This window comes from Sinohyriopsis cumingii, chromosome 18 (genome assembly GCF_028554795.1).
Source record: "Sinohyriopsis cumingii isolate HCF-2022 chromosome 18, ASM2855479v2, whole genome shotgun sequence".
Taxonomy (NCBI): Eukaryota; Metazoa; Mollusca; class Bivalvia; order Unionida; family Unionidae; genus Sinohyriopsis; species Sinohyriopsis cumingii.
The window spans coordinates 48,624,729-48,650,118 of NC_142978.1; the positions used below are offsets into that span (position 1 = coordinate 48,624,729).

A 25,390-nucleotide genomic window follows, 5' to 3' on the forward strand; every position below is an offset into this window, starting at 1 on the left:
TATTTGGAGGAATAACAAAAAACAGTGACACTAGTAGAGTCAGGCATGCGTATCTAGACGATGTGACCTTTTCAATCGAAAAATAACGTGTGCCTAAAACTCTCTTGGCAGTGCGACTACATCGAGTGATTTATGATCCCTGCACCTCTTCTCCGATGTAAACTTTATTATTTTCTATCGGGATAGGTCCAGAAGGATAAATCCGTGCTTCATTGCAGGCGTAAACCTCATTTAACTTCTCTGGTCACTCTTTATATATTTGTTCAGTTCAACTCGAGTCTGCTTTTGATCAGGCAACAACAAAATGCGGGGTCATCTTCAAAAGTCCTACTGAGCTTTAAATGAATTTTAAAAACAGCCGATAAATCAATGCCAGTGGTAATGGAAATATCTTTCAATGTGTATCGAGCATCATTATCAATTGCTCCCTAGACAGCAATCACTTTCCGCTCAACAATCAGAAACAATGGTCTTCTAGAACGTGGATCATCTTCCATGGATTCGCGACCGTCTTTTAAGGAGTAAAACAACCTCAGACTGTAGGATATGACAAAGAACTACTCAGTAAACTTTATTCAGGTTGGCCTTGATATCAGTCAGAGATTACCTATTAACGCCCGGATTTTATAGTATTCTCTTTATTTAGTAGCAGAACTGTTCCTCCTTCTCCGATATTTTTACGTCACTATCATTTACCTATGTTATGTCACACACATATATACGCTGTTGCAGATCATTGCACAGAACGATAGTTTGTCAATTGCATTCAGTTTGTTGTCAGGTCCAAAGAACAAAACGTAATAAGAAAATATTCAAAACGTTTGAAATGCCTCGCACATGTCCTGTCTTAAAAACAGTACGTACGATACCAATTTCTGTAGTCAGAATATGTTTCCAACACAAAATTTAAACTCAGAATTTATTGTTTTTCATCTTGTTGTGTTATCTAACTTGTATTTAAAATTTTATCAAAACCACTTTAGGTATTCCTTTGGAATCTTGTTCGGGTCGTTCAGGTTTGACCATAATCAACGACATAACCTTACATATTCCGGACTCCAAGATGGCTTTATCTTCACTTTCAGTCGATGTTATCGTCGCTGAAACTATCAGACAATATGACCTTTACAACTATAATCCCATGTAATGTTAACTTTATTCAACAACTATGCAATGTTTTGGTAAGTAACAACCTTTCTCTTTCTTTTCGACCTGTTTTGTTTTTAACTTAGTTTGCAAAGGATAGCACACTGCATGAATTGACGTCAGGAGTTTTAAGGAGCGATGAACAGAGCCAAGTAATATATGCGTATTTGAAGTGAATACAGATATCCTTCTTACCCACGCAAATGTGGCTGCAATTTGAGAGAAGGCCAAAATCAGCCGTATATATAGCTAGTCATGTTTGTTGTTGTTGATATTATTATTATTATTATTATTATTATTATTATTATTATCTAGTTATTGTTAACTAGAGCGTCCGCCTCGGTAGCGGGAGGTCGTAGGTTCGATCCCAGACTGAGTCATATCAAAGACTTACAAAAATGGCACTAACAGCTGCCTCGCTTGGCGCTCAGCAGTAAGAGGTTAGCATTAGGACTGGTCGGCGTGGTGTCAGAATAATGTGACTGAGTGGGACATCGTGCTACATGTCTGCGGCATGATGCCCCAGTGCTAGACATCACTATAAACTGCCACACTGCAGACATCGTAGCGATATGACTGAAAAATTGTTAAAGCTACGTTGAAAATCCTAACCACACACTCTCACACACATAGTTAATGTTGTTGCTGCAGCTGGTGTTGCCCTGCGTATAGATGCTTTAATTATATGTGACGGGGTTAATAAAATGATCTAGTAAAATGTGAAATTTAAGTTCCATTCAGATTCCTTTGCAGTAAGGATGTGGTAATAATGGAAATTCATATAATCATCCAGTGTTATGATTCTAGCATCAGCAGACGTTGAAAAATTAACTTTAAATACAAAATTGGACCTAAGTCAGTGAAGCGTAATATATAGGTGACGGAGACTTTCTTTTCTAATGAGGATGTAATGCTTATCATGATCCGTGCCCTCAATAATTGTTATGCTTCCAGGTATAACATTATTCATACAATTCCCACAAAACCCAGAGCTAAACTCTTGAAACTTAGGATACAATATACAACTACACGTATGTTGAAAGTTACCACACGCAACCTTCTATTCAAGTAGTAAGTGCTACGAAGCTCACCCGAAACTGATGCTTAGGAGCTAAGATGAAAGAATGTTTCATTGGAGATTTCCGTATATATGTGATTTTATCCATCCTGACAAAGACTTTTCATGCCACAATGGTCTCTAACTAATCTAATTAGCCATTACCGTCGCTATCATTTTGTAGCTTGATACTACCAATCCCAGCGTCCCTTCGTACTGAACATATAGATTGTACCCGATAACACTTACTACATGTACATGTACCTACCTTGATAATGACTCTGTACATCGTAATCAGTTCATGGATACATCTTCATTTACTCACACTATGTTAAGAAGGGAAATATTGCCAGCGAATATATACATATGTATTGTCTGCTTGGCGCAGCTTTGTACCGTACGATGTCAGACTGCTTGTGTAGATAAGAGTTCATGTAAGTGTACGTTTAAGGACGGCAGCGTTGTGGATCTCAGTAGTCTTGGAAACACAGACTCCACACCAAGGTAAGTTTATTAGGAAAGCAGGAGCGGTGAATTGAGAAAGAAATAAGCGAGGATCGTAAAAATGATGGCGGAACGGAGGAAATAAACATGAATTATAGAATGGATGGGTGGTTTGATAGAATAACGATCGTCCGATTGATGGATAGAGACGTCTTTGTGTATATGTTTGCGTTTCTGCATGTCAGCTTTCTTCTATGTCCGCCTACCTGAGCGCCTACCCGCATGTTTATCTTTTGCGTTGCCAGTCTATCTAGTATGTATGTATGGTGGTCTGTCTACATGTATGTATGTAAATTCTCCAGTTTGTGTGTAGTTATATAGCTCAAACTGATCTCACGGTCAAAAGCAGCTACTTTGTCACGAAGCGCACATCAGAAATTCAATGTTGACAAACCCGATCATCCAGCTTGTTGTTTACATGACAACCGACTATTTCGAGAGCCGGTTAGGTCACTGTTGCGGGTTGCATATTATACAAGATTAATATCCAGTTCAAACCTTTATTAATTTAACTTCTCTCATCCAACTTTAATTAAAACTCTATACTCATATTTAAAATCACGCTTGTTATTGAAATTTCTCCCTTTCCTCGAAGCAAAAAGAAACTGACATTCAGATCCGACTGGAATGTTATCTTATGTTGGTAATTGCTGTTCACGATAAAGTTACTTTCTTAAAATATTCTATACAAAAACAAATATAATTAGAATATCTGCAGTTATTTAAGCATTAGTTTGGAAAAGTAGTGGTTGCACGTTTGCACGTCTTCTCATTGAGATTGACTGATGTTAGAAATAATCTCTGTTTAACTTAACATACCTATTCTTGAATAGAATTATTTCTGGTTATTTCTGCTATGCAGTGAAAACTGTTTTTATCCTTGCTGAATATAACCTCTCTGACAAACAGCAAGAAATGAAAAAGAAAGCAGGCGTATGTTGTAATTAATGAATTTTCATTATTTTTTTTGTATTTGTCCAGGCATATTTCTTTGCATTATAGCATATTACAGCAGATTTATTTAAATTTTCATTAAAATAAAAGGATAAAGAAACTGAAATAGATGCAAACGTACATCCAGAACTCAGACAGCCGTTCCTGTAAGTCACTTAGAGCACATCAGAAATTAAAATGGCCCGCTGACCAATATGGTCATCCAGCTTGTTTCTTACATGACAAGCTACCTATTTCGAGCCCGTTCGGTCACCTTTGCGGGATGCATACAATAAAAGATTAAGCAAGCATACATATGTTTTAAATGGATGTTCATTAATTTATTTGGTATATGTCCAGGCATATTTCCTTGCATTAAAGCATATAGAGTAGAATTTAATATTTCATTAAAAAAAGAAGAAAGAAATTTAAATAGATTCGAAATCGCACATCCACATCTCTGTCCTATCTCAGAGAGCCGTTCCCCCGAAATCAGACCATCCTAGTATGATAACTCCCATTTGTCGTGCCAGAACCAGGCTAAAAATGATAATTCTAATCTTCTCCTTCACGAACTACCCTACGTTTACCAATTATCTAAAGTCTGCCAATTACCATGAATCTACCAAGTACCCTAATTGCTATCCAGTTACCTTAATTCGTCCAATTATATCATATCCAAATGTTTTCAAACTTTACCTAGAATGGTTCTTGTGTTTTTGCAAAATTATTCACTCATGTACGCAAAAGAATACCCATTCTTTATACCAGTAAAATATTACTTCACATGATTTGTTAAGTATATGTTTCATATTACTATTTTGGAATTGCCAATGCTATATTTAATTCTTCTTTTTAAATGCGTTTTAGGTTTAAGGACGTGTTGTCGCCTGACACGAATTTGTATTCATACAACCCATGCTATGGCTTTAATGAGGGATCGAAATGTACAGATGCATCGGTATTTTAAAATTCTCTCTCTCTCTCTCTCTCTCTCTCTCTCTGTTACTGCGCAAAATGGCTAAATCAGCCTCTCAACCTTTCGCAAAGAACAATATGAATATATAATTGAAAAGAAATCACTTTATGTGATGATCACAAATAAACTTTATGGTGAAAAGAAATATCTTAACAGAAGATTAAATTATTTACGGTTTTATTAGAAAATGAAATGTTTCCTAGTCTGATCAACACAAAGTGGAAATAGATAATTTCGTAATTCAGCTATGTCATTGTTAACTTTTTCCGTAATTGCTGTCTATATTCAAAGAGCATTTTAAAACCTAACAAATTTAATAAAAGCCGATTAAATTGAAATTTTGAATTTGACTTGAATATATAGATAGGCAGAGCTATCAATCTATCTAACTTTCTATCAATCTATCTATCTATCTATCTATCTAATGAGAGAGACAGACATACAGATAGACAGACAGACGGGCATACCTCTGGGTACTTAAATACAAGATTGAGATTGGTACATATTTAACAAAGTAAAATTCTATTTAGCGCAGTACGAAAAATACCGATTTTATTGGACCAAACTGCAGAAAAGTGTAGCAAACGGACTTTGAAATACATTCGGATGACTTGGCCTTACGCCTTTCCATTGCATGGCGTTATTGCCTCAAGCGGATGGTGGAGCTCTCGTGTTTCGACAACCATCTTTCCCAGATGGAACATACATTCACATCTATTAGCATCCAAAGCATTTAGATATCACTATCAGTATCAACGAATTTTTCTATATAGTTACTGTTTTGAGAAATGTGACCATGGACTTAACAGTCGAAAGCGGCCATATTAAATGTGGAGAGAGATGCCATCCAGGCCGTACATTCCTGAAAGAAATAGATGTTTTCGTGTTGAACAAGTTGAAAAACAGGAAATATTGAGATTGTACTCAGACTGTGGAAATTGTATCTAAAACCAACAACCAAAAGGCACACCTTAGTAAAATAAAGAAGACTGCCTTTTATGACCAAATCGTGTACTTCGGGCATCCATGTTCAGTATAAAAAAATGGACAAAGAACCCAAACGAGGAATAAAGGAAGATCTGAACAAGAAGAAAAACAAGAGACTGGCATGCACATCCCCATCGTGCTAGGTGAGAAGTGTATAAACTATACAAGAACGTATGTTTTACATTGTTCCAATTGTAGTAAGCGAGTTATTTCGTCATACCGTGGGTACAATGCCTAAAACGTTGTAAAAGCATATTGAACGATATTTTCAAGAGGTCAAACGCAAGCTAGCAGGCATTGGTCATTAATGGCGGGTATATTAAGTTGATGTTTTTCAATTGGAAGTGCACACTCATGGTTACAAATATTTGCTTTGTGTCATCGACGCGTTTTCAAACTCAGCTTTTCAGTTCATTTGACATCGAGTTAGTTATAGCTTCAAGTACTGGTTTTGAAGCAAAGTAGTCATCACAATGTATGATGACAAACAGACAAGACAACTTATTTCGGACCCAGGATTTTCAGAAAAGAACAGAGAAACAGAGATTCATTTTTTTCACAACTGAAAATCCTGAAACATCTGTTTCGTGGGATGTTTTCAGCTATGTCTAAAAGTACACTGGTGGAAATCTGTCACACATAAGACTCCCGAATACATCAACGTGTTACCAAGTCTCGTCAAAGCTTACAATCATCGAATCTTCGTAGCATCGGATGTGTACTCGAAGATTTGATTACTGAAAAATGAAGTGACGTTGTTTGATTGATTGTTTGAATGACACCCACCAAAAGAAGAAACAAACATTGAAGATCTGAGATTGAACTCGCATTGGCAAAAGCCAAGCAGGCTTGACATAGTTTATTGACTTAACTGGACGACAGAATGGTTTTGTGTCACTGGACAAGTAAGTTGACGTGATCCTCAGTTGATGTACTGGAAAGCATGAACGGAGAAATGTTAAAGGAACTTTTTTTACAAGCCTGAATTATAACGAATGACCAGTAAGGAAGAAGATATCGAATATTCGTTGGAAAGGGTATCTGATTCATTTTGTTTTGTTTTTTTTGATCATCTTCATCAATCATCAATTGTAACAAGAGGAAGTAACTACCATGAAGTTAAACACACTCAGAGTTCCTCTCTTTCGAAAATTACAAAAACAGCCTATGTGGGGATCATTTATAGAATGTATTCCTAAAACTAAATTCTCTTTTCTTCCAAAACTTTGTGGCGTATTTTTCCATAGGAGCCGCGATTGCAAACTATAATTTGCACAAGGAGACAAGCAGTTGTGAATATTATTTCTCAGCAGTTCAGTTGTGTTGGTCATATATATATATAAGGAACCAGGATCCCCTGAATGACACAAACAATATATGCTTGGATGAAAGTTCGGGAGAATAAAATGTTTCATCGTATTTCAGATCTGTCTAACTACTACTGGTCGCAGAACACACTTTCTGTTCGCAAAACCAAATGACGGATCGTTTCAAAGTGATCCAGTCAGTAAGAAGTTGGTCCTGTATTATTACAACAAAGAGGCCGGGTATGTTTTCTTATTTTGAAATTTCATACCGCATTAAGTACATGACTACCTCTTTTAAACATGGCTCCTAAGAAATAGTGTATATATATATATATATATATATATATATATATATATATATATATATATATATATATATATATATATATATATATATATATATATATATATATTCGTTCAGACAGATTCTCAGAAAGATCAGAAAAATCAACGTCAAGTGTGGACAGGGTCTAAACAATTGAGTACAGATACATAGATGTCGAAAATTTCATTTTGCTTTCCTCTTTTGAAAGAAAGATCTTTCGGAAAAAAAATGCCATCTAAACCATAAAGTCCACCAGCCCTGTTTGTTTATAAGCAACAAACGTAAAAATGTTTATAATGTGGTTTAGAGGATGTTTTCGTGCCAAAGTAACAATTCGTATTGATGTACTCAGTGAGACTGTATTACAGTCATCGGTCAGGCACGATGTTTCTACGGACGTAAACTGTATTGCCAATATATGATTTATGTCCTCACTCCAAGAACATAAATAAAATTATGAAACTTTGCCGTTAGGTGATTTAATTATTTTTTCAAAACGCTATTTAACCTGCCAAACAATCAAAGATATTACCAAATATTTAGCAAGTCTTATGTTGAACGTTATCATCATCTGTTGCAACATTTAGCAGACTTTCGAATTAATCACTCGAGAGGCCAATTTGAATAAGAACAATATTTATTTTGGCGTTTTTGTGTGAATGAAACACACATTTTATATATAGTTAATAAAAAATTTCAACATGGAGTCGCAGTGGCAAATTGTGACAATACTTTACGCGACCACGAGAAGAGGGATGAAGGTTCGAATCTTAGTATGACCACACCGTGCCAGTTCGTGGCGAACGTTCCCGTGCTATGGACTTTACTCTAGCTTTAGACAAAGTATAAACCACTATGTGTAAGTCATCCGTTAAAAGCCAGTATAGGCAATCCAAGAACAAACACTAATTCTATTTAAATACTGTCTTATCAAACTGTCTCTACTTTGAAAGGAAACGGCCCCGTGTAACTTCATCTAACCAGCAGCATTATTACTCGCATTTGTCTGTAATAACTTTAGAATAACCGCAGTTAGTTAATGAGTCAATTGTATTCGTAACAATCACCATTAATGACCAATACTTTTGCAACGTAAAAACAATTTTTAAGCAAACAAAAGAGATTATAGCAAACATAACAGATGAACTGACCTCAAAACTTTAAACCTCGTTGTGCTCAAGACTCAAGCTAGAGTATAAAATCCCAAAATTTAGGTCAGTGAAATTTGGTAGTCTGGGGTGGTGGTGATTTAAATGAAGAAAAAGATAAAATGGCATCGATTCTTAACTTTCTTTCCATATAAAGTTCCACAACGGCAAGGTTTCAGACTTTGAAATTAAGAGTGAGTTTCTTGTTCTAAACGTTTTTAGAATCAGGATCTAGGACACCTAGCAGGAGACCTAGTTGTTATATATTAGATTAAGTATCCAGGAGTCATAGTTGTTATATAATATAATATAATATAATATAATATAATATAATATAATATAATATAATATAATATAATACAATATAATATAATAAGTATCCAAAATAATTGTTAAATAAAGAATAAGTATCCAAGAGACAATGTTGTTAAATAATAGAATAATAGAATAAGTATCCAGGAGATCTGGTTGTTAAATAATAGAATTGGATATGTACTATTTACATTAAGCAAGCTTATTGAAATTGTATTTGAGTCATTCTGATTCCATGCAGACTGATGGTTGTCAATTCTGACACTTTAATGGTGTCATGTATATTCGTACCCAAGTACTCAAACTTACACTTTTTCTTTGCTATTTTTTTAGCCGCTGCACGACCAGTAATGTTAATAAATTTATGTAATATAAAATCAGTGAAATATATTAAATCATGACAACTTACTTCTTAGTTAAAATATTTATAATTTGCTCTCTATTTTGCAGTCAGGAATCAGATAAATTATATTCTCACAAGAGTTAAGGTTGTGTGAAAACATCCAGCTTGATTAACTGACTATCTATGCCAAATAAAGCTCAGAAAATTATGACAATTTTAACATAATAACACGATATCTTCTTTCAGGGTACCTGCGATAGTAAACCTAATATGTGACGATAAGGCGCAAGTTCCGGTATTCACATCAAATGGACTACAGCAGTCAGGCCTCTCTGTAATAACCATTCTGTCACAAGCTTGAAAAATATCTTGATGTTATTTTTAAGTAGAAGCTTGCATCCATGCTTGATTGAATTGTTGTGGGATAGCTTTAACGACTGGACGGATGCCACTCTTGATTTTGCATGTTAAGGCAAATTGGAAAAGGTTACTTGAATACCAAAGGCCCATACTTGCAAACCTTATTGTATTATTAGTAGATCATTCATTGCCTAATTTATTTAACAGCATCAGGAAGTGAATCCGACTGACCGGCCATGACTTATAAGACTACGATCATTCAATGAAACCAAGTCATCACTGCTTGTGGGCAGAAAGCGATATCGACGGATATTATTATTATTGGAAATGATGAATCTGCGCGATATACATTTTTATTATTCATCCAGACTGTAATATTACTGTTCAAGCTCTTGCAGAATTGTTTTCAAATAGTACAGATATTGACATACACATTTACTTGACTCCTATATAATATTATGTACTTCTCAGATACATCTACAAGTAATTACCGCTTGCTTCATCATTGTCAGGGATGAAAACTGACGTTAAAGCGGTGGACGAGAACCTCACGAGAAAGCATTTATTGGGTATTACTGCATTCTCTTTAGCAACCGAATGAACTAAGCTCGATTTACACACACAGTCGTCTGATCCAAAATATAAGTACATTTTTAACATTAATTTCGATGTTTGCACCTCCTCTGGTGATCACGTAGATTGTAGACTGAACATCAATGTCAACCTGGATCAAATGTTTTGATACAAAATACAGTTTTATATCAAGTGTATTGACTCAGACACAGTCAAACATACGTAGTTATGGTTACCTCTAAAAATAGGTACCAAAGTTGATTTTGGAACAAATATCGTACAACAGATAATCGTAATAGTAGTAGTAATCCATTAATCAGTTTTAATGCCAAATAAATCTTCAAATCCATACTCTTACGATTTCAAAGATTTTTGTAATTTTTTTATTTTGTGTGGAGGTGAGTGGAGATTTGGCAAACTTTCTTATGCAAGGAATTCACCGTGCAAATTACCATTCAGAAATTCTAGTGGGAAAGGAATTAATTCAAATATCTCTTTATTCTTCTCCTCTGTCATTTTTTTCATGTCTGGCATTTTTCTTTATAATTACGGTCAGGGACCAGCTAACTCAGTTGATTGGATGTTGCAGTTGGACTCGGCTGTCTCAGAAATAACATGTCTCGGCCAAATATAGAAAGTGTCATCGCAGTGATTGACAGGTCGCCTTTATTCCGTGACAAATGATACCTTCTTTTATATTGAAATGCGTTATTCCCATTACGCATGTACTAGTACATGTGCACGAGATTGTGTCCTTAGTTTTGTGTTATTGCAGAATTAGGCATAACTTCGCTTGAAACGTTTGAATCAACAGAATACGTTCGATTGAAAGAATAACTATAATGTTGGTTCATTGTGAATTATTGCTTTAAAAGGAGTAATCTAATGAACAAAATGATACTAAATGAAATTTTGGAATACACTTTCTGACCATCTGCTTGTTTTTATTGGATTTTGCACGTTTATGAATACTTTTTCCAAATTATCATAATGCTTTAGAGTTCTTTGTGCTTTGAATGTCTTATATATTTGTACGTACGATACTTCACCTTTCCATCAGAAATGTGCAATGTGCAATATATTAGTAAAAGCTAACCACGATCGTATTCTTGAAACCACTAGTATGCAGTAAGCAATGGAATAAAATTACTGTATCAGTCAGACGTTCTAAACTAAAGCAAATTCAGAGTAAAATTAATTATCTATTCATCGTTTCTGAGGAATATGTTTAGTGCTGTCCGACAAAACAAGCGTTGTGGTGGTGGAGGGAATTATGGGCTACAAGAATGACAATTTACCTTGAGCAATTACCACAACGACAATTTATTTTAGTAATAGTATGGCCCTCTTCAAGCTCTTAGAATAAAATGGAAAGATTGACCAAATTAAACGTACAGTCAGAGATTGCAAACATGCCTTATATTGGTTGTATTCACCGCACTCAATCCAGTCAATAAATGTGAGCGTTCGGATACGTTAGGCTGTATTTAAAGTCAATTCTAGATGCAAGGAATCTTTTTAGCATCTCTGGCTGATCGTAGCGTATTAAATTTTATTGTTTTAATTACATTTTAATGACTGTAATAAATAGGGCAGACCATACCGTAATATTTATATAAACATTATTTTATGTAATTCAATTTTAAAAGACTTGCAATATTTGTTTTATAGTGGGTAGCTAATTATTGTACACGGTACATAAAAAATAATGTTGAATCATATCATTTTATCGAATGAAATCCAATGCAGAGATCAGACTTTCGCTTGCCTCCTGCCAAGAAATGAAAATTCTTCTTTATATTGATTTCCAGCAACATCTAGAGCATGCGTGATTATCATCGTAATGGCCTAGGCGTGGATGACAGTCACGTGACTGTCTATATCTCGCCTGTTTCAAGTTACATTAAGAAGGCACTTTGCATAAACCTCAACCACTTTCCAGTTCTTACAGCTGAACTGCTTCCGAGCATATATGCAAGGAAGTGTTCAGCTGCTATTAAGTAACAACATTTGTCTGAATCTTTTAAGTTTATGACTGTTATATTGTATTACTATTTAAAAGACTCCGTTCGTGTGCAGTTGATTGACTTTTAATCTATTTATGGACCTTTAGAGACAATTCACCGGGTTTAATCTATACTTTAAACAATACACTGAGAGAATGGGTCTGCTTCTACTTAAAAATGCCATCATAACAAAACTCATGCGACATTTTATATCATGGCCGGTTAACTTTATTATTTTGTGACTTTTCTGATGAGATGATGAACTATATTTCCATGAAAATCTGATATTTGTTACAATGAAAGGCAGTTTAGTCATGCTTTGGGAAAAATTGTAAAGAATGATATAGTATATTAAGTGAGAAAAAGTTTAGGCTAAAATGTCCGCTTACGTCTCGATATATAATTATTAATAAAGGTAAAGGTGTAACCAAAATATATACTTTTTTCTAGAGTAGAATACGTCTAGGCCAAATCTGCAAGAAGATTTAATACAAATGGTAAACACTTCAAATGGTGGATTTTATAAGAACCACAACCCATTTATTTGCGACTTTACCTACTTTATACCAGCATCTACTATTTTCCTGGCTATTGTTTTATTTGGTTGACCATTCGGTGCTCATTAAAAAACTTTCAGGCTACAAGTTTTCTCCAAACTCAGTTGTCTGGCTCACGTCGTATCTCACAAACAGACACCAGGTTGTTTGCACGGGTAAACATATATCCGAACCAAGTCATATCTTAAGTGGTGTTCCTCAAGGATCTATATTAGGGCCTCTTCTTTTTCTATTATTTGTCAATGACTTAGCCTTGTATCCAGCGCACGCTAACACAGATCAATGGTAGTCAAAAGAATAACTCTATTAAAATTGCTTTCAAAATTTCTACCTCCACAATCACTTGAAATTTATTTTTGGGGTTATATACTACCACTGATAGATTACGGCTGTACCATATGGGGAAACACATCAAATTATTAATCTGTCCAGAATTGATAGACTCCAGAAAAGAGCAGCCCGAATAATACTGAAACTTCCTGTTATGACTCCCTCAAATGTTTTATTTTCACGTCTGAAATGGCTACCTATACAAAAACGTATTCTTTATTTTAAAGGAATCATGACATACAAGTCTTTAAACGGTCTTTCTCCAGATTATATCTCTAACATAATTGAACTAAGAACATCGAATACTGAGCGTAATCTCCGATCGACGACTAGCAACGATCTCCAGATTCCTTGGTCGAAAACCAATCATTACAAAAGCTCATTTTTTGTATCAACACCTACTGTATGGAATTCCTTACCAGTGAGGATACGTAATTCAACTTTCCTTGCTTCTTTTAAAATATCATTAAAGAAATTCCTTCTAGACCAGCTGGAATGACACATAAAAAGCTCTGAATAGAAAACTTTAAAATCATATCCATAATTGATATATATTTGTATGTTTCCCAGTATAGTCACACATAGTCATTCATGTCAAATATTTACTAATGAGTGTGCGACGATATATGGTTATGTGCATGATCTTTTTTTTTTATTTTGTTACAAAAACTGAGGACCACATGGCAGATGGGTCAGCCATGACCAAATGTGTTATCCTCGTTAAAGATAGTTTATTATGATTATTATTATTATTATTATTATTATTATGCTATTGTGTTTATTTTTATGGTGAATAACAACTGGGACAGAAAATTTATTTTACTTTTTACAGCAGAGGTCTTACTTAAATGTCGGCTGAAGGAAGGAGGATATCACATTTAAAAACGTTTTAATGGCGAACGAGTTTATACTCTGTTCCTTGTAAAATTCGTGCCATGTTATTTATTTCACATAATTTACATATAAATTGTGTCCTTAAACTGAGTCTTTGACTTGTCAATTTTCTTCATTGTCAAGATGGATGCGTATCAGTTCTCTTGAAGATTTTAAGAGATCAATTTATAAATGGCATCAATAGGATTTTTATACTTATCATTTTGTTTTCAGTTGAGCTTAACGTCCAAATGTGCATGTATTGACGGCTGCAAAAGCAGCGGTAGCATCAGTGCTGGAACAGTACTTTGCATAATGTAATCTCTCTCTCTCTCTCTCTCTCTCTCAACTAAACAGAAGGCTTTCCCTGTTTTCTAATTGGTTCTACTTTGTTCTTGTAGATATTTAAATCTTCTTTCTATCTTTCCATGGTTATGGGCACTTATTCAGTTTATCACCCTACTTGCTTGCTTAATATACATTCAGTCCCTGGCTTGCTTAACTCATTAATCTCTCTCTCACACACACGACACACATACACACACACATACACACAAACACACACACACACACACTTCAATTACTCGCTCACTGTCTTACTAACTTGCTTACTTAAGTACTGACTTACTGTTATGTATATCTGATTTAATATATATTTATTTCAATTTAATTGTTTGTCAGTTTTTAATTTTTTAATTTTTCATTACATGATATTGTAATGTTAATTTATTCACTAGAGATGATACTTTTTTTTAGAAAGGACTGTTAAACTGTTGTATGTTGTGCTGTTTGGAATTATTTCAAACTACTTGGTATGGAGTTATTTCAAATTACTTGGATTCAAAAGGATTAATTCTGTTATTTTTCTGGAAAATACGTGTGCTCATGTAATATTGTAGAACAAAGACAGTTTTTTTTATAAAATTTATTCAGCTATCAGAAACCAGAGTGATCATTTTTATTTCTATAAGGAACTGTAGACTTCAACACTACAGATTGTAGCCTACGTCATCGTCTTCCATCTTGGATTCTTCGTCGGGATTCGAACGTGAATCAGTAGTCCATTTTGTTATTAGGACTGCTAAAATTTTATTCTCGGATTTTTTTGGGATCATTTTTGGATTTGATTCTATAAAACCGTAAGTTCATATATTTTTTTCTCTTCATTTTTACAGAATTTTTCCAGGGAAATAAATTATTGTATTTTTCAATAGCTTGTTGTTTTCACTTTTTCTTGTGTTACTGTTTATTCGAGCCTAATCACGTGACATAAGATTACTTACTAAATCCACATTTGAATTGTCAATTCCTCTTAAACTAATAAGAGGATTACCATGATACTTTACACACATCGATTGCAATATCTGGCTGGTACAAAATTAAAACAATCTTCAATATGACAACCAACCTCCTGAACTAATGGTCGTATCAACATGGGGTTTTTCCACTAAGAACTTACGATGCCTAGTTGGTCCTGAGGGAAAATGGTGCTGATCTCGTTATCCATATGGCCACTATGGCGGTTATTTATCTTGAAAACATTGTTGTCGCCTCTTCCTCTGAATGGCTAGATGGGTTGTCACTAAAATAGTTCTTATAATGCATCATTTATAACAATGTAATGAACTGAGTTTATGAACACAGTGAAATATACAGACATAAGTGAAGTTTTGCCACACTTGTATTTAGTTGCATATCAATGAACAATTTGATTTTCAGAAACTCGGACATTGGCTTTAAGGTATTGCCTGTAGTTTACTGGCTTGTAGGCATGATAAAGCAGCAATATAAATGTATAATTAACAGTTTGTGGACATATCTGAAGAATTCCTTGAATGATACAATTTAAATAATTTCAACTAATTTATTCAAAATTTGAATTAAAAGTTTTACCAAACTTAGCATGTGGGTATATCACAAAATTTAGACGAATTCAATGTACATAACATCAGTTTCAATGTAAAAGGGCAGGATAAAGAATTGTATACTCCAATCTAGTGTATATTTTGAAAATACTGACTCCGAGATTTAGGAAAATGTATTCATTATTAAAGTTCGAGTTAGGATTTTTCAGTAATGCCAGATATGTTTTCATCACTCACCAGTTAAAATGAATAAAATGACAGATGAAACGAGTTTGTCCAGACTTGACAGGAGACGTAAGTTCAATGCCACTGAACGGGGTGAAACTAGTTTAATAAATTAAACATGTTTAAACCAAACCATATCAGACATTCGTCCACTTACATTAGTTCTTGTTATGCATATAATGACAGTCTGAAACACTTTAAAATTGCTAAATTAAATTCGAGAGTATAATATTTGGAAAAGTTGGCTTCTACAATTTGGGGAAAGGTGAGTTGAATTTATTAAGATATGCACCTCTTTTTGAATCTCATGAAATTTAAATATTGTGTATCATCATTTCGAGTAGAGATGCAATAAGATTTATAAAGCACATAAACACCTTTAAGATCAATCAGAATATACTGTGTTTATGACGTCATTATTTAAGGGGATTTCTAACGCCGATTGTCCTAAAGAACAATGGGATGGGGAGTCTATACGATGTTCAGGTTAATTTAAATGCCAGCTCTGTCATTTACTATCTGTGCTGTATACTATGTATGTATGTATGTATGTATGTATGTATGTATGTATGTATGTATGTATAGCACTATATAAACCTTACTGAGGTGATGAACGAATTATATAAAATGTTTCATTGTTGGTAATGCAAATTCAGGACTAAAATTTCATTCGAGGTTTTCTTTAAACAAATTTACACAAGGCAAGATTGTGATAAACTCTTCAGTTTTCTTTTCTTTTCTTTTTTTGCTTATATTTTTTATATTTTATGTTCACAAATATACAGCTAGTACAAGAACAATGAGTATTCTATGCATTTAAGATTTTAGAGAATTCCATGAACAAACTCGTTAAACATAAAGGATAATTGCTGTAAACAAGCGAATGCTTTACCCTTCAAAGTACCGGAATTCAGACTTAAACGTGTGACCGCAGAGGTGAAAGGCCAGTTCATTATCTCTGTGCCGTTCACTGTCACCGTATTATGGAGAAGGGATGCACATGAAATGGTTATGACCTGAATGCTGTGTTTACGACATTTCCAGAATCTCGTCTTTGTTGCAGATTCTTTTCATTCCTGGTGGCTTACCTGATAGGTGGAATGCTGTATATGAAAGTCCGTATGAAAGCAAGTGGACTGGAGATGGTTCCAAATATTGAATTCTGGAGAAGTGTACCAGGGCTAATAAAGGTAGTATTTTCAATGTTTCTAGCCATTATACCTTGTCGAGTAGTGTTATTGTTATCAAGTATTTTTTTATATATATTTTAATTTCACCTTTATTGTTAATGTCATTTTTGTGTTTGTCCATTTCATCATGATTATTGTTTTAAGTACAAATCCACTGACAATTTATATTTGCTTTGAAACATTGTTTTCTTAAAAGTACATTTATAACATGAGCAAGGAGAGCTTATACAATTTGTAAAAGAAAATCATTACATAACTTCTGATATATATATATATATATATATATATATAGAGAGAGAGAGAGAGAGAGAGAGAGAGAGAGAGAGAGAGAGAGAGAGAGAGAGGATTGGGCATGAAAAGAGAATATCGTAACAGGAACAATTAAGATTTTGCTGTTCCTATCGATTTTTGTGAGTTAGTTACAGCACAATAAATTAAGAAGTACTTTAAATCTTCTGTAGACCGTTGACTTTCTAGTTTGTTGTTGAAAATTCGTTCCATTGTTTAACTTCGGCTGTACATATACGCAACAGTTATTTAATACAATGGCTGCTAGAATACATTCACTGATGGTATGGATTGTCGATTGGACATGGCTACTCTATAACATTTATTAATCAAAATCCGTTTCAAGTTGGGTGGGGTGGGGGTGTCTTGCTGTGCTTTTTAGTTACATATCATGTCATATGAGTGTCTTTATTCTACCTTTTATTCCTAGTAAGCTTCATAGACCCAGATGTGCCGGTGCATTATACGACCGTAGATCTGGGTCTGTGCAGTTTACAGTCGGTTCAATTTATAAGCTAGTATATTCGGTAAGATAATTTGACTCCTTGGATATACACGCTTATTATTGTAGTTTTGGTACCTGGTTTATTTCCATGCTCCTCAAATGATAAAAGAAAATAATTATAAATTTCACATTGATTTATTACACATTTTAGTTCATCCATTTTACGGCTTACTTTGAATTAGAATAAATATGTGGGTACATCATTCAGTCATTAAATAAAATATATTAATATAACGATTGATTTAACGATCGATAGATCAATCGATATATGATTAACTTCTTTTCTTTCAGGATGGCGTCAATTTTACTGTCTGTCGGGCCTTTCGTCATGCGAGCTATCAGAAAATATGAAGAATCATGTTCTGGTTGAAATGTAATCGAATTGTTATTAAAATATTAATAATTTTTTCCTCATATTTTATCATTTTACTCTCCTCTTTTTGTACAATTCAAAAACCAATCAGTGCATATTTTTTTTAAATGTTAATTTTTTAAAATTTCGCATTCCATTTCTTGATGTGAAGAATTGTCTCCATCACAAAATTTAAAATCGTCTTCAAAATGTATAATTTCAACAAATCCAATCAATATAATGGAATAATGGCCACAATTTACAATAGACTTCATGTATTGCTGTTCAGAGTTCACTGTTTTGCTTAAACAGTTTGCATTGAATGGGTTACGTTAAAAAAATCGTTACAATTATCATGCTAATTTCGATTTGCATGGACAGAACGCTTGAAAACGTTTTAACTTTGTGCGTAAAGTATTTTTTTAAAAAATAATTTGTTAACTTTTCAAAAGCGGTAGATTGCAACTATAAAAAGATAAATGCGTCGCTTCAGGTGATAAAACCTTACAATTTGGCCAATTTTCTAAAGTTTACTATACAAATCAAATGCTATAACCAATAAAACTTCATAACAAAGTAACGTAAAGCATTTAGAATATATATCAGTTTAGAATTGGGCTCGGGAATTTAATTTCAGACCTTATAAAAGAGGAAACTTTGGATCCAAGAATGTAACAAAGAAGCTTTACTCTACGTACGTGAAACCCCTCTAAATAACTTTGACATGACGATGTAACTTTACATGCTCTGGATTGCAAGATGGCATCATCTTCACTTTCCATCCGCTCTTTCTTCCCTGAGCTGTAAGAAAATATGAGCTTTTCTTATATATATATATATATATATATATATATATATATAATATATATATATATATATATATATATATATATATATATATATATATAGTATCTATATTTTCTGTAACTTCTGGTATATGATTTTATTTAATTCATGGTCGTAAACTGTACAGAATATTATTTATTATAAATTGTGTAAGTAATTTGGGTCTGTTGAAAACACAATTCAGGTAGGATCTACAAATAGCTGTTTATGTACGTGTTGACAATTAGCAATAATAATTATAATAATAAGAACTAAAAAGGGTGCCTATGGCGTAGTTTCTTAGTGACTGATGGGATATGGAAGTTTCAAGAAGAATTATGTGGCTTCCCCACTGGTTGCGTGAGGTCATGTGAATATAGCAGACTGCGGTGCAGTGAGAAAAAAGTGGCACATGCACAATTGTGCGCACGCCACTATAATTAAACTCAGCAACAACAATGTGAATATAGTACGCCGTGACTTAGTACGTCGTAAGTCAATAGTGTATGTTGTCATATGGGGTCCATTGCGAAACGCAATCGCAATTTACGGTGTATGTAAGGAGAACATTAAGCATTCAGTTTCATTCTGATTTCTGGAGAAATTCACAGTTTTTATGTTCCTGACATAAGTCTGCAGACGTATTTTATGTGTACTTAGATATTTTTTGAGAGGAAAAACATTTGTTTGGACAGTTCACTGATGACAGAAAGTGCTCATTATTTGGACAATAATATGGTTCTGGAACTTGTATAATTTCTTCGAAATAATCGAAATAATTCTGGACAACGCCGACTTGACAACGTCAGGGTTGTAAGAGGACTAGTATATTTCCGGTATTGAAATTATATAGGACTTTTCATTCGTTTAGGACTTTCAAAGACTTTTATAAAGACAAATTTTTATTCACTTCATTATACTGTAAGTTCCTCTCACATTTTTCATTTATCACTTTAATAATTAAATTGTTTGTTGAGTTTTACAAAACTTGCTGGTTTTGCTTCTTTTATGTTACTTAAGTTTGTGACCATAAAGTCTTTCCAGGCATGATTCTAAATATCCCACTGGTTTCGTCAACAAGGCTGAATTCATTCAACAATTATATGCCTTATTTTTATCTCTACTTTAGGCTCATTTTTTAAAACCTCTGACGAGGAAGTAAAGTATATAACATGGCTTGAGATCAGGTGTATTGACAAGTGATGATCTGAGACGAATAATACATGCATATTTTCCAGAAATGGCGGTATCTTTACCACCCATTAAAACTTAGTCGCAATTTGAGAATAGGCAAACATCTGCAATTATTAGACATTGCTCTTGCGTTATTATTATTATTATTATTATTAGTAGTAGTAGTAGTAGTAGTAGTAGTAGTGCTTGGAACATACATACTGGAACCTTTTCATTCCGTATATACGTATACACAGCACTTTTGTTTATAGAATAGCTTTTAGAATACATGCAGTGATGGTATCGGTGTTGATCGCACATGATTTCTATGGAACAGTTATTACCACATTTGTTACCCAGAAACCCAAAATAAATATGTCCATGTCTTGTTGTGTTTTCTGAATACATACATACCCCATACAAACGTGTGCAACTTCAAACAAAATAGACACTGAACAGCAGTCGCATATTACGTTGGAAGATCAGGTCTATATTTGTTTTACTGATTACTCCTACGAAACTGCGTAGAACCAGATCTGCAGTATGCGCAGTATGCGCAGTATGCACTTGGATCGGATTGGTGAGTATATACGGCAATATTATTTTTTCGTTTTGTTTTATTCTTGTATATTTGGTACCTTCATTATTTCAATATCCCTCACAATGTCAGAAAAATATGACAATTAGAAATCTTCCATTGATTTATTAAGTGACTTGCGTATTGCGTACAGATTGAGTTTGGATTTAGTGAAGAGACAAATACCATCATAAGAATTATATATTTATCTACAAAGTATGTATGAACGAAAATGATTTAGGTCCTACTCAAGCATGTTATTATGACGCACATATCTAATCATATTTATCATCTAGTGGTCACTTTAGATTTAATATTTATTTACTAAAATTGATCTTCAGGTGCACGAAATACTGCTGTATCTATGACATGCTGCACTAAATATAAAATAGTTATAAGTTATTTCCACACGGTAATATATACATATTATCTATCATAACAATGGTGCATTATAATATTCTGGTACCATAACAGATATGAGATAGTATCTGTTTACCTTGAGAGATATGACACTGTTCTGTGCATTCAATGAAATTGTTAGTTCCTGTCAACATCAGGAGTGTGTGTGTGTTTGTGTGTGTGAGAGAGAGAGAGAGAGAGAGAGAGAGAGAGAGAGAGAGAGAGAAAGAGAGAGAGATTTGTATTTTTAACGTAGCTTTTTCAAATTTTCAGTCAAATCGCTACGATATCTGCAGTGTGGCAGTTTATGGTGATGTCTGCATGATGCCACAGACATGTGGCATAATGTCTCACCCAGTCACATTATCCTATACCAGCAGACGTCTACAAAGTCGGAGGCTCGCACATGACAAAGAAACTCACTGAACACTTCCAATCAATGTGGACTCAGGGAACTATACCCTAGGAATACAAGGATGCATGCATCGTCTATGTCTACAAGCAGAAAGACGACAGACAATCCTGAGACAACCATAGGGGCATCTCCTTGTTGGCAATAGTCTGTAATATCCTTGCCAGAATGCTGCTGAATCTCCTTGTGCATCAGATCTACCAATGGGTCTTGCTTGAGAGTCTGTGTGTCTTCAGGAAAGTACCAGGACCGCATAAATGGTGTCTGAAGTGTTTTCACTCCATAATAAATGTCATGAACAACTTCAACATTGAACCAGTGTCTTGGGGAAGATCTCACACAGGATGAGTATACCTGGCGCAGTCTCATCTATACTGGTGTTACATACTTTGAACAGAGGAGAATTTCAGAGGAAATGTAGAAGCGCGAGAAGCATACATATTACAGTTTCAGCATGCCCTTTATTGATCAAGCAAATTGAAACGGGACCTCCAATCAAGTGTGCAACAGACAGTCTAGGGTACATATTGACCCGATCAGCCACTCACGTACTCATGGAAACCAAACCAGCTGGTATTGTCATAGTCATGTTCGAACTGAATGAAGAACAGCTACTGCTGGCGACTGTTTATATTCTGTGGAGATTTTCCTTTGTGAGAACATATTATAATACACCAAAACACTACAATAATATGATAATTGATGGCGATTTTACTATATTCTGCGGCGATTTTCTTTGAGTGAGAATATTTTATATTGATCGTTGCTATATTATATTTTGCAGAGATTGTTTTTCTTGGCGTGAAAACATATTATATTAGAGAATTATTTGGCATAGAATATAATTGCGAAACCTTCACCGATTTATATAGTATTTAGCAAGGATTTATGAGGCTATCAAATGTAGAAATCAAAGAACTCAAACAATGGCGTGTTTGTAGCGTCGCAGAAATTATTAAATCACTATTTCGCCTTAATGAGTCATACAGATATGTAAAAGAGGCTCAAAAGAAACTTACGATAACAAGCTTGAAAAATCATTGTGGGATACTGTGCAATGACATTGAAGACAGCGAAGATTACCAAGAAACAAATTAACTAAAGAGATACTTTCAGCATTATAATGTAGGACGTGCGTCCACATCCGACATCTGTGAGGTATACGAATTGGTCTACAACGCTGCAGAAGCGGAGCAAAGCAAACAATAAGATAAAAATCATTCAAAGCTTTTGCTAAAACAATGATGAAAAACTATCGCCGAAATATACAAGCATTCTCGCAAGTTGGATGTGGTGGGATAAAAAGGAAGAAAGTCTCGCGTCTTATAGTCGGTGCAATACTCAGTGACGGGTCATTTGAGCTCATTTTGGCCGACATCATGTTCACGATCCTGGAGAGAACAAGCATGAAAATATTGTTTAGATCTTAGTGTACTCCGTAAAATTTTAATATAAAGCTAGATTGTTGCTTCCGGATTCAGATATTACCGAACGACTATGAGGAGACAAAATGGCGGCGACTGGAAAATAAACCAATCAAAAAAATTTCGAAAATATATACAAAGCTGAAAGGCGTTCGGACTCAATCAATGCAATGGCGTATGCCCTGGAAAATGTGAACTCTGCAGCAGACCATGCCATTACGAACCTTGTAAATCATTTTTACTCGCGTTACATCATTGGTCTCGGTGCTCGACTATGCCTTAAATGTAGTATCGGAGTAAATTCGACCAATCAGCTTTGACGACCATGCGAATGGTTATGGAACCTATTATTATTGTAGAAAAACTTACACGTCAACGCCGTTGGAAAATACGTAGAAGTCAATGAAATAATGGTCAATATCGAAGTGATTGCAGTTCTGATGCTGTTAAAGTCACACACAAAACATTACAAAAATGTATTGAAGAAAAAAGACATTTGACAATGATTTTCTCTTCTTTCCCAGCATGCCCACCGTGAACCACCTATAGCTTAAGCGACTGCGATATATGCAGGTAAAATCAGAGTTTCGGAGTTTGAGTTACATCGTGGTGATTTACAAGATTAACGAGCAATCATCCCGTTCGAATACGAAACAGGTAAAAACGCTATAAAACTTCATTCGAAAATGTGTCACGAAATTATATCAACATTACAGCACACGGGCACCTCGCGGTGAAGATGGAGATTGTTTTCCAAGTTCACTTGATTATGCAGCTTAACCCTCATTTACCAGACAATGACATATTAAATCGCAGCCCGTGGATTCATAGAGATCCCTATGTGGTCTAAAACCACAAAAAACCGATGCCATCACTTATGAAATTGAAAAAGCTTTTGCAACGATTTTCGAGATCGTGGAAAAAAATGTACCAATATAGGATCAGGATGGATTCTTGATAGATACATTGAAGCTCAACTGCATATATCCCATTAAAGGAGCACTACTGTACAAGTTTTCAAAATGTATAATTTGCTGTCACTGTTCTATTAGATTCGAAATGGCGAGAAATGTTTAAATTAAGCTGGTTTTCGATCTAAAAAGGCTTAAAATTGCTCTTAAAGACGGTTTAACTTTGATGTACGTAGGACTTTCCTGTCTAAAAATACACACTGTTGACGTATAATATGGTCACGTGAAAAAACTAAGTGGTACTATAAGGAGCAAACGGAGTAAGTGGATGCTTATGCTTTCACATTAATTTCAAGATAATAAAAGACTATCTACTACTGCCGCCCATAGTTTTAATGCATAGTAATTTAATCTCCTTGAAACAGATCATTTTATGCGCAGTTTTAGAGCAGTGGAGAAGCAATAAACATTTTGTGTAATGGGATCGTGAAGACCATCTCAAAGTGTTACCGAATGAATGTTTACGTTTTCACGTCTTTCTTTCTCACTCTCATAAAATAAAATAATACAAATAATTTTTAAAAAAAAACATCCCTCTATTTGTTTTTCTAAGTTCACCCAGAGTAAAAGTTTAATGTTAAATAGTTTGATAGGAGTTTCAGCAAGGACATAGAAGACAAATGGAACGATATACATAGATGGACAAAGTAAATTCTTCTTTCTGCAAAGCATTTTGACATGAAAGTATAATCGGAAATATTTTGAACAGCTTGCAACTCTTGACTACTTTTCAAGAAATGAAGAGAATTTTATTAATTACCAATATTCAAACAGAATAAAGTCTGCTACCATTGAAACAAAAGGTAAAATTAAAAGATACTAGTAGTTAGTAATTTGAAGGTTAATCTGGGTTCCGAGATTTTTATCTTTGTTGCATTAAGCTCAGGAACTGACCATTTAATTTTCAGAAGGAATATCCGAGCTGGACTATTTCATTCAAATAATTACAAATAACGGCTTTCAAGTAACTTGACATAAATTCTTGCTCTGATTTGTGGACAAAAGTCTTATTACATTAGTTATATTAGTTGGGAATAATTAATTTTCTCGAGGTAATAGAAAAAAATCTGGTTCAAAATAAAATCCAATGTGCCCTCTCCCTCTTTGACAGAATAAGTGTTTGGTCCCTTAGCAGGCAGTTAATAGTTCTCCACAGATATAGCTCTTGCAGAAAATGTGCAACTCTTGTAAAGTTTATATCGCTTCATAAGTTAATGCGGGATAGAGAATAAATGAATAATATATGTGTTAAGGGAATGTCCGACTTGGTATGTGGTGTTGAGCTTGGTTAGTATTATCTAGGAGACGATCAACGACGGTGTTATTGCCCGGATCGAGTAAATAGTAACATAAAATATAAAATTAATGTATGGAATAACATATATCTGAACAGAGATATATAATTGGACAACACGAGCCCCCGTATGTAAAATATAACAGTTTA

The 25,390-nt window shown here is 34.3% G+C and overlaps 1 protein-coding gene across 1 annotated transcript; it reads left to right on the forward strand.

Moving 5' to 3' along the window:
- The first annotated feature begins 2,347 nt into the window (after positions 1-2,347).
- LOC149776585 (uncharacterized) lies at positions 2,348-18,190 on the forward strand. Its single transcript, XM_089942460.1, has 7 exons — positions 2,348-2,707; positions 4,511-4,601; positions 7,032-7,153; positions 9,288-9,375; positions 13,975-14,057; positions 16,894-17,020; positions 18,105-18,190. Exons 1-7 carry the CDS (start codon positions 2,505-2,507, stop codon positions 18,162-18,164), a joined length of 774 nt encoding a protein of 257 aa, XP_089798586.1. The 5' UTR covers positions 2,348-2,504; the 3' UTR covers positions 18,165-18,190.
- The last annotated feature ends 7,200 nt before the right edge of the window (positions 18,191-25,390 follow it).

Bases quoted from the DNA above. Each gene is read 5' to 3' on its own strand.
- LOC149776585 (XM_089942460.1), top strand. From the start codon at position 2,505: ATGGATACATCTTCATTTACTCACACTATGTTAAGAAGGGAAATATTG. The intron at 9,376-13,974 runs GTAATAACCATT...TTTTGTTTTCAG, and splicing joins TACAGCAGTCAGGCCTCTCT to TTGAGCTTAACGTCCAAATG. The intron at 14,058-16,893 runs GTAATCTCTCTC...TCTTTGTTGCAG, and splicing joins GGAACAGTACTTTGCATAAT to ATTCTTTTCATTCCTGGTGG.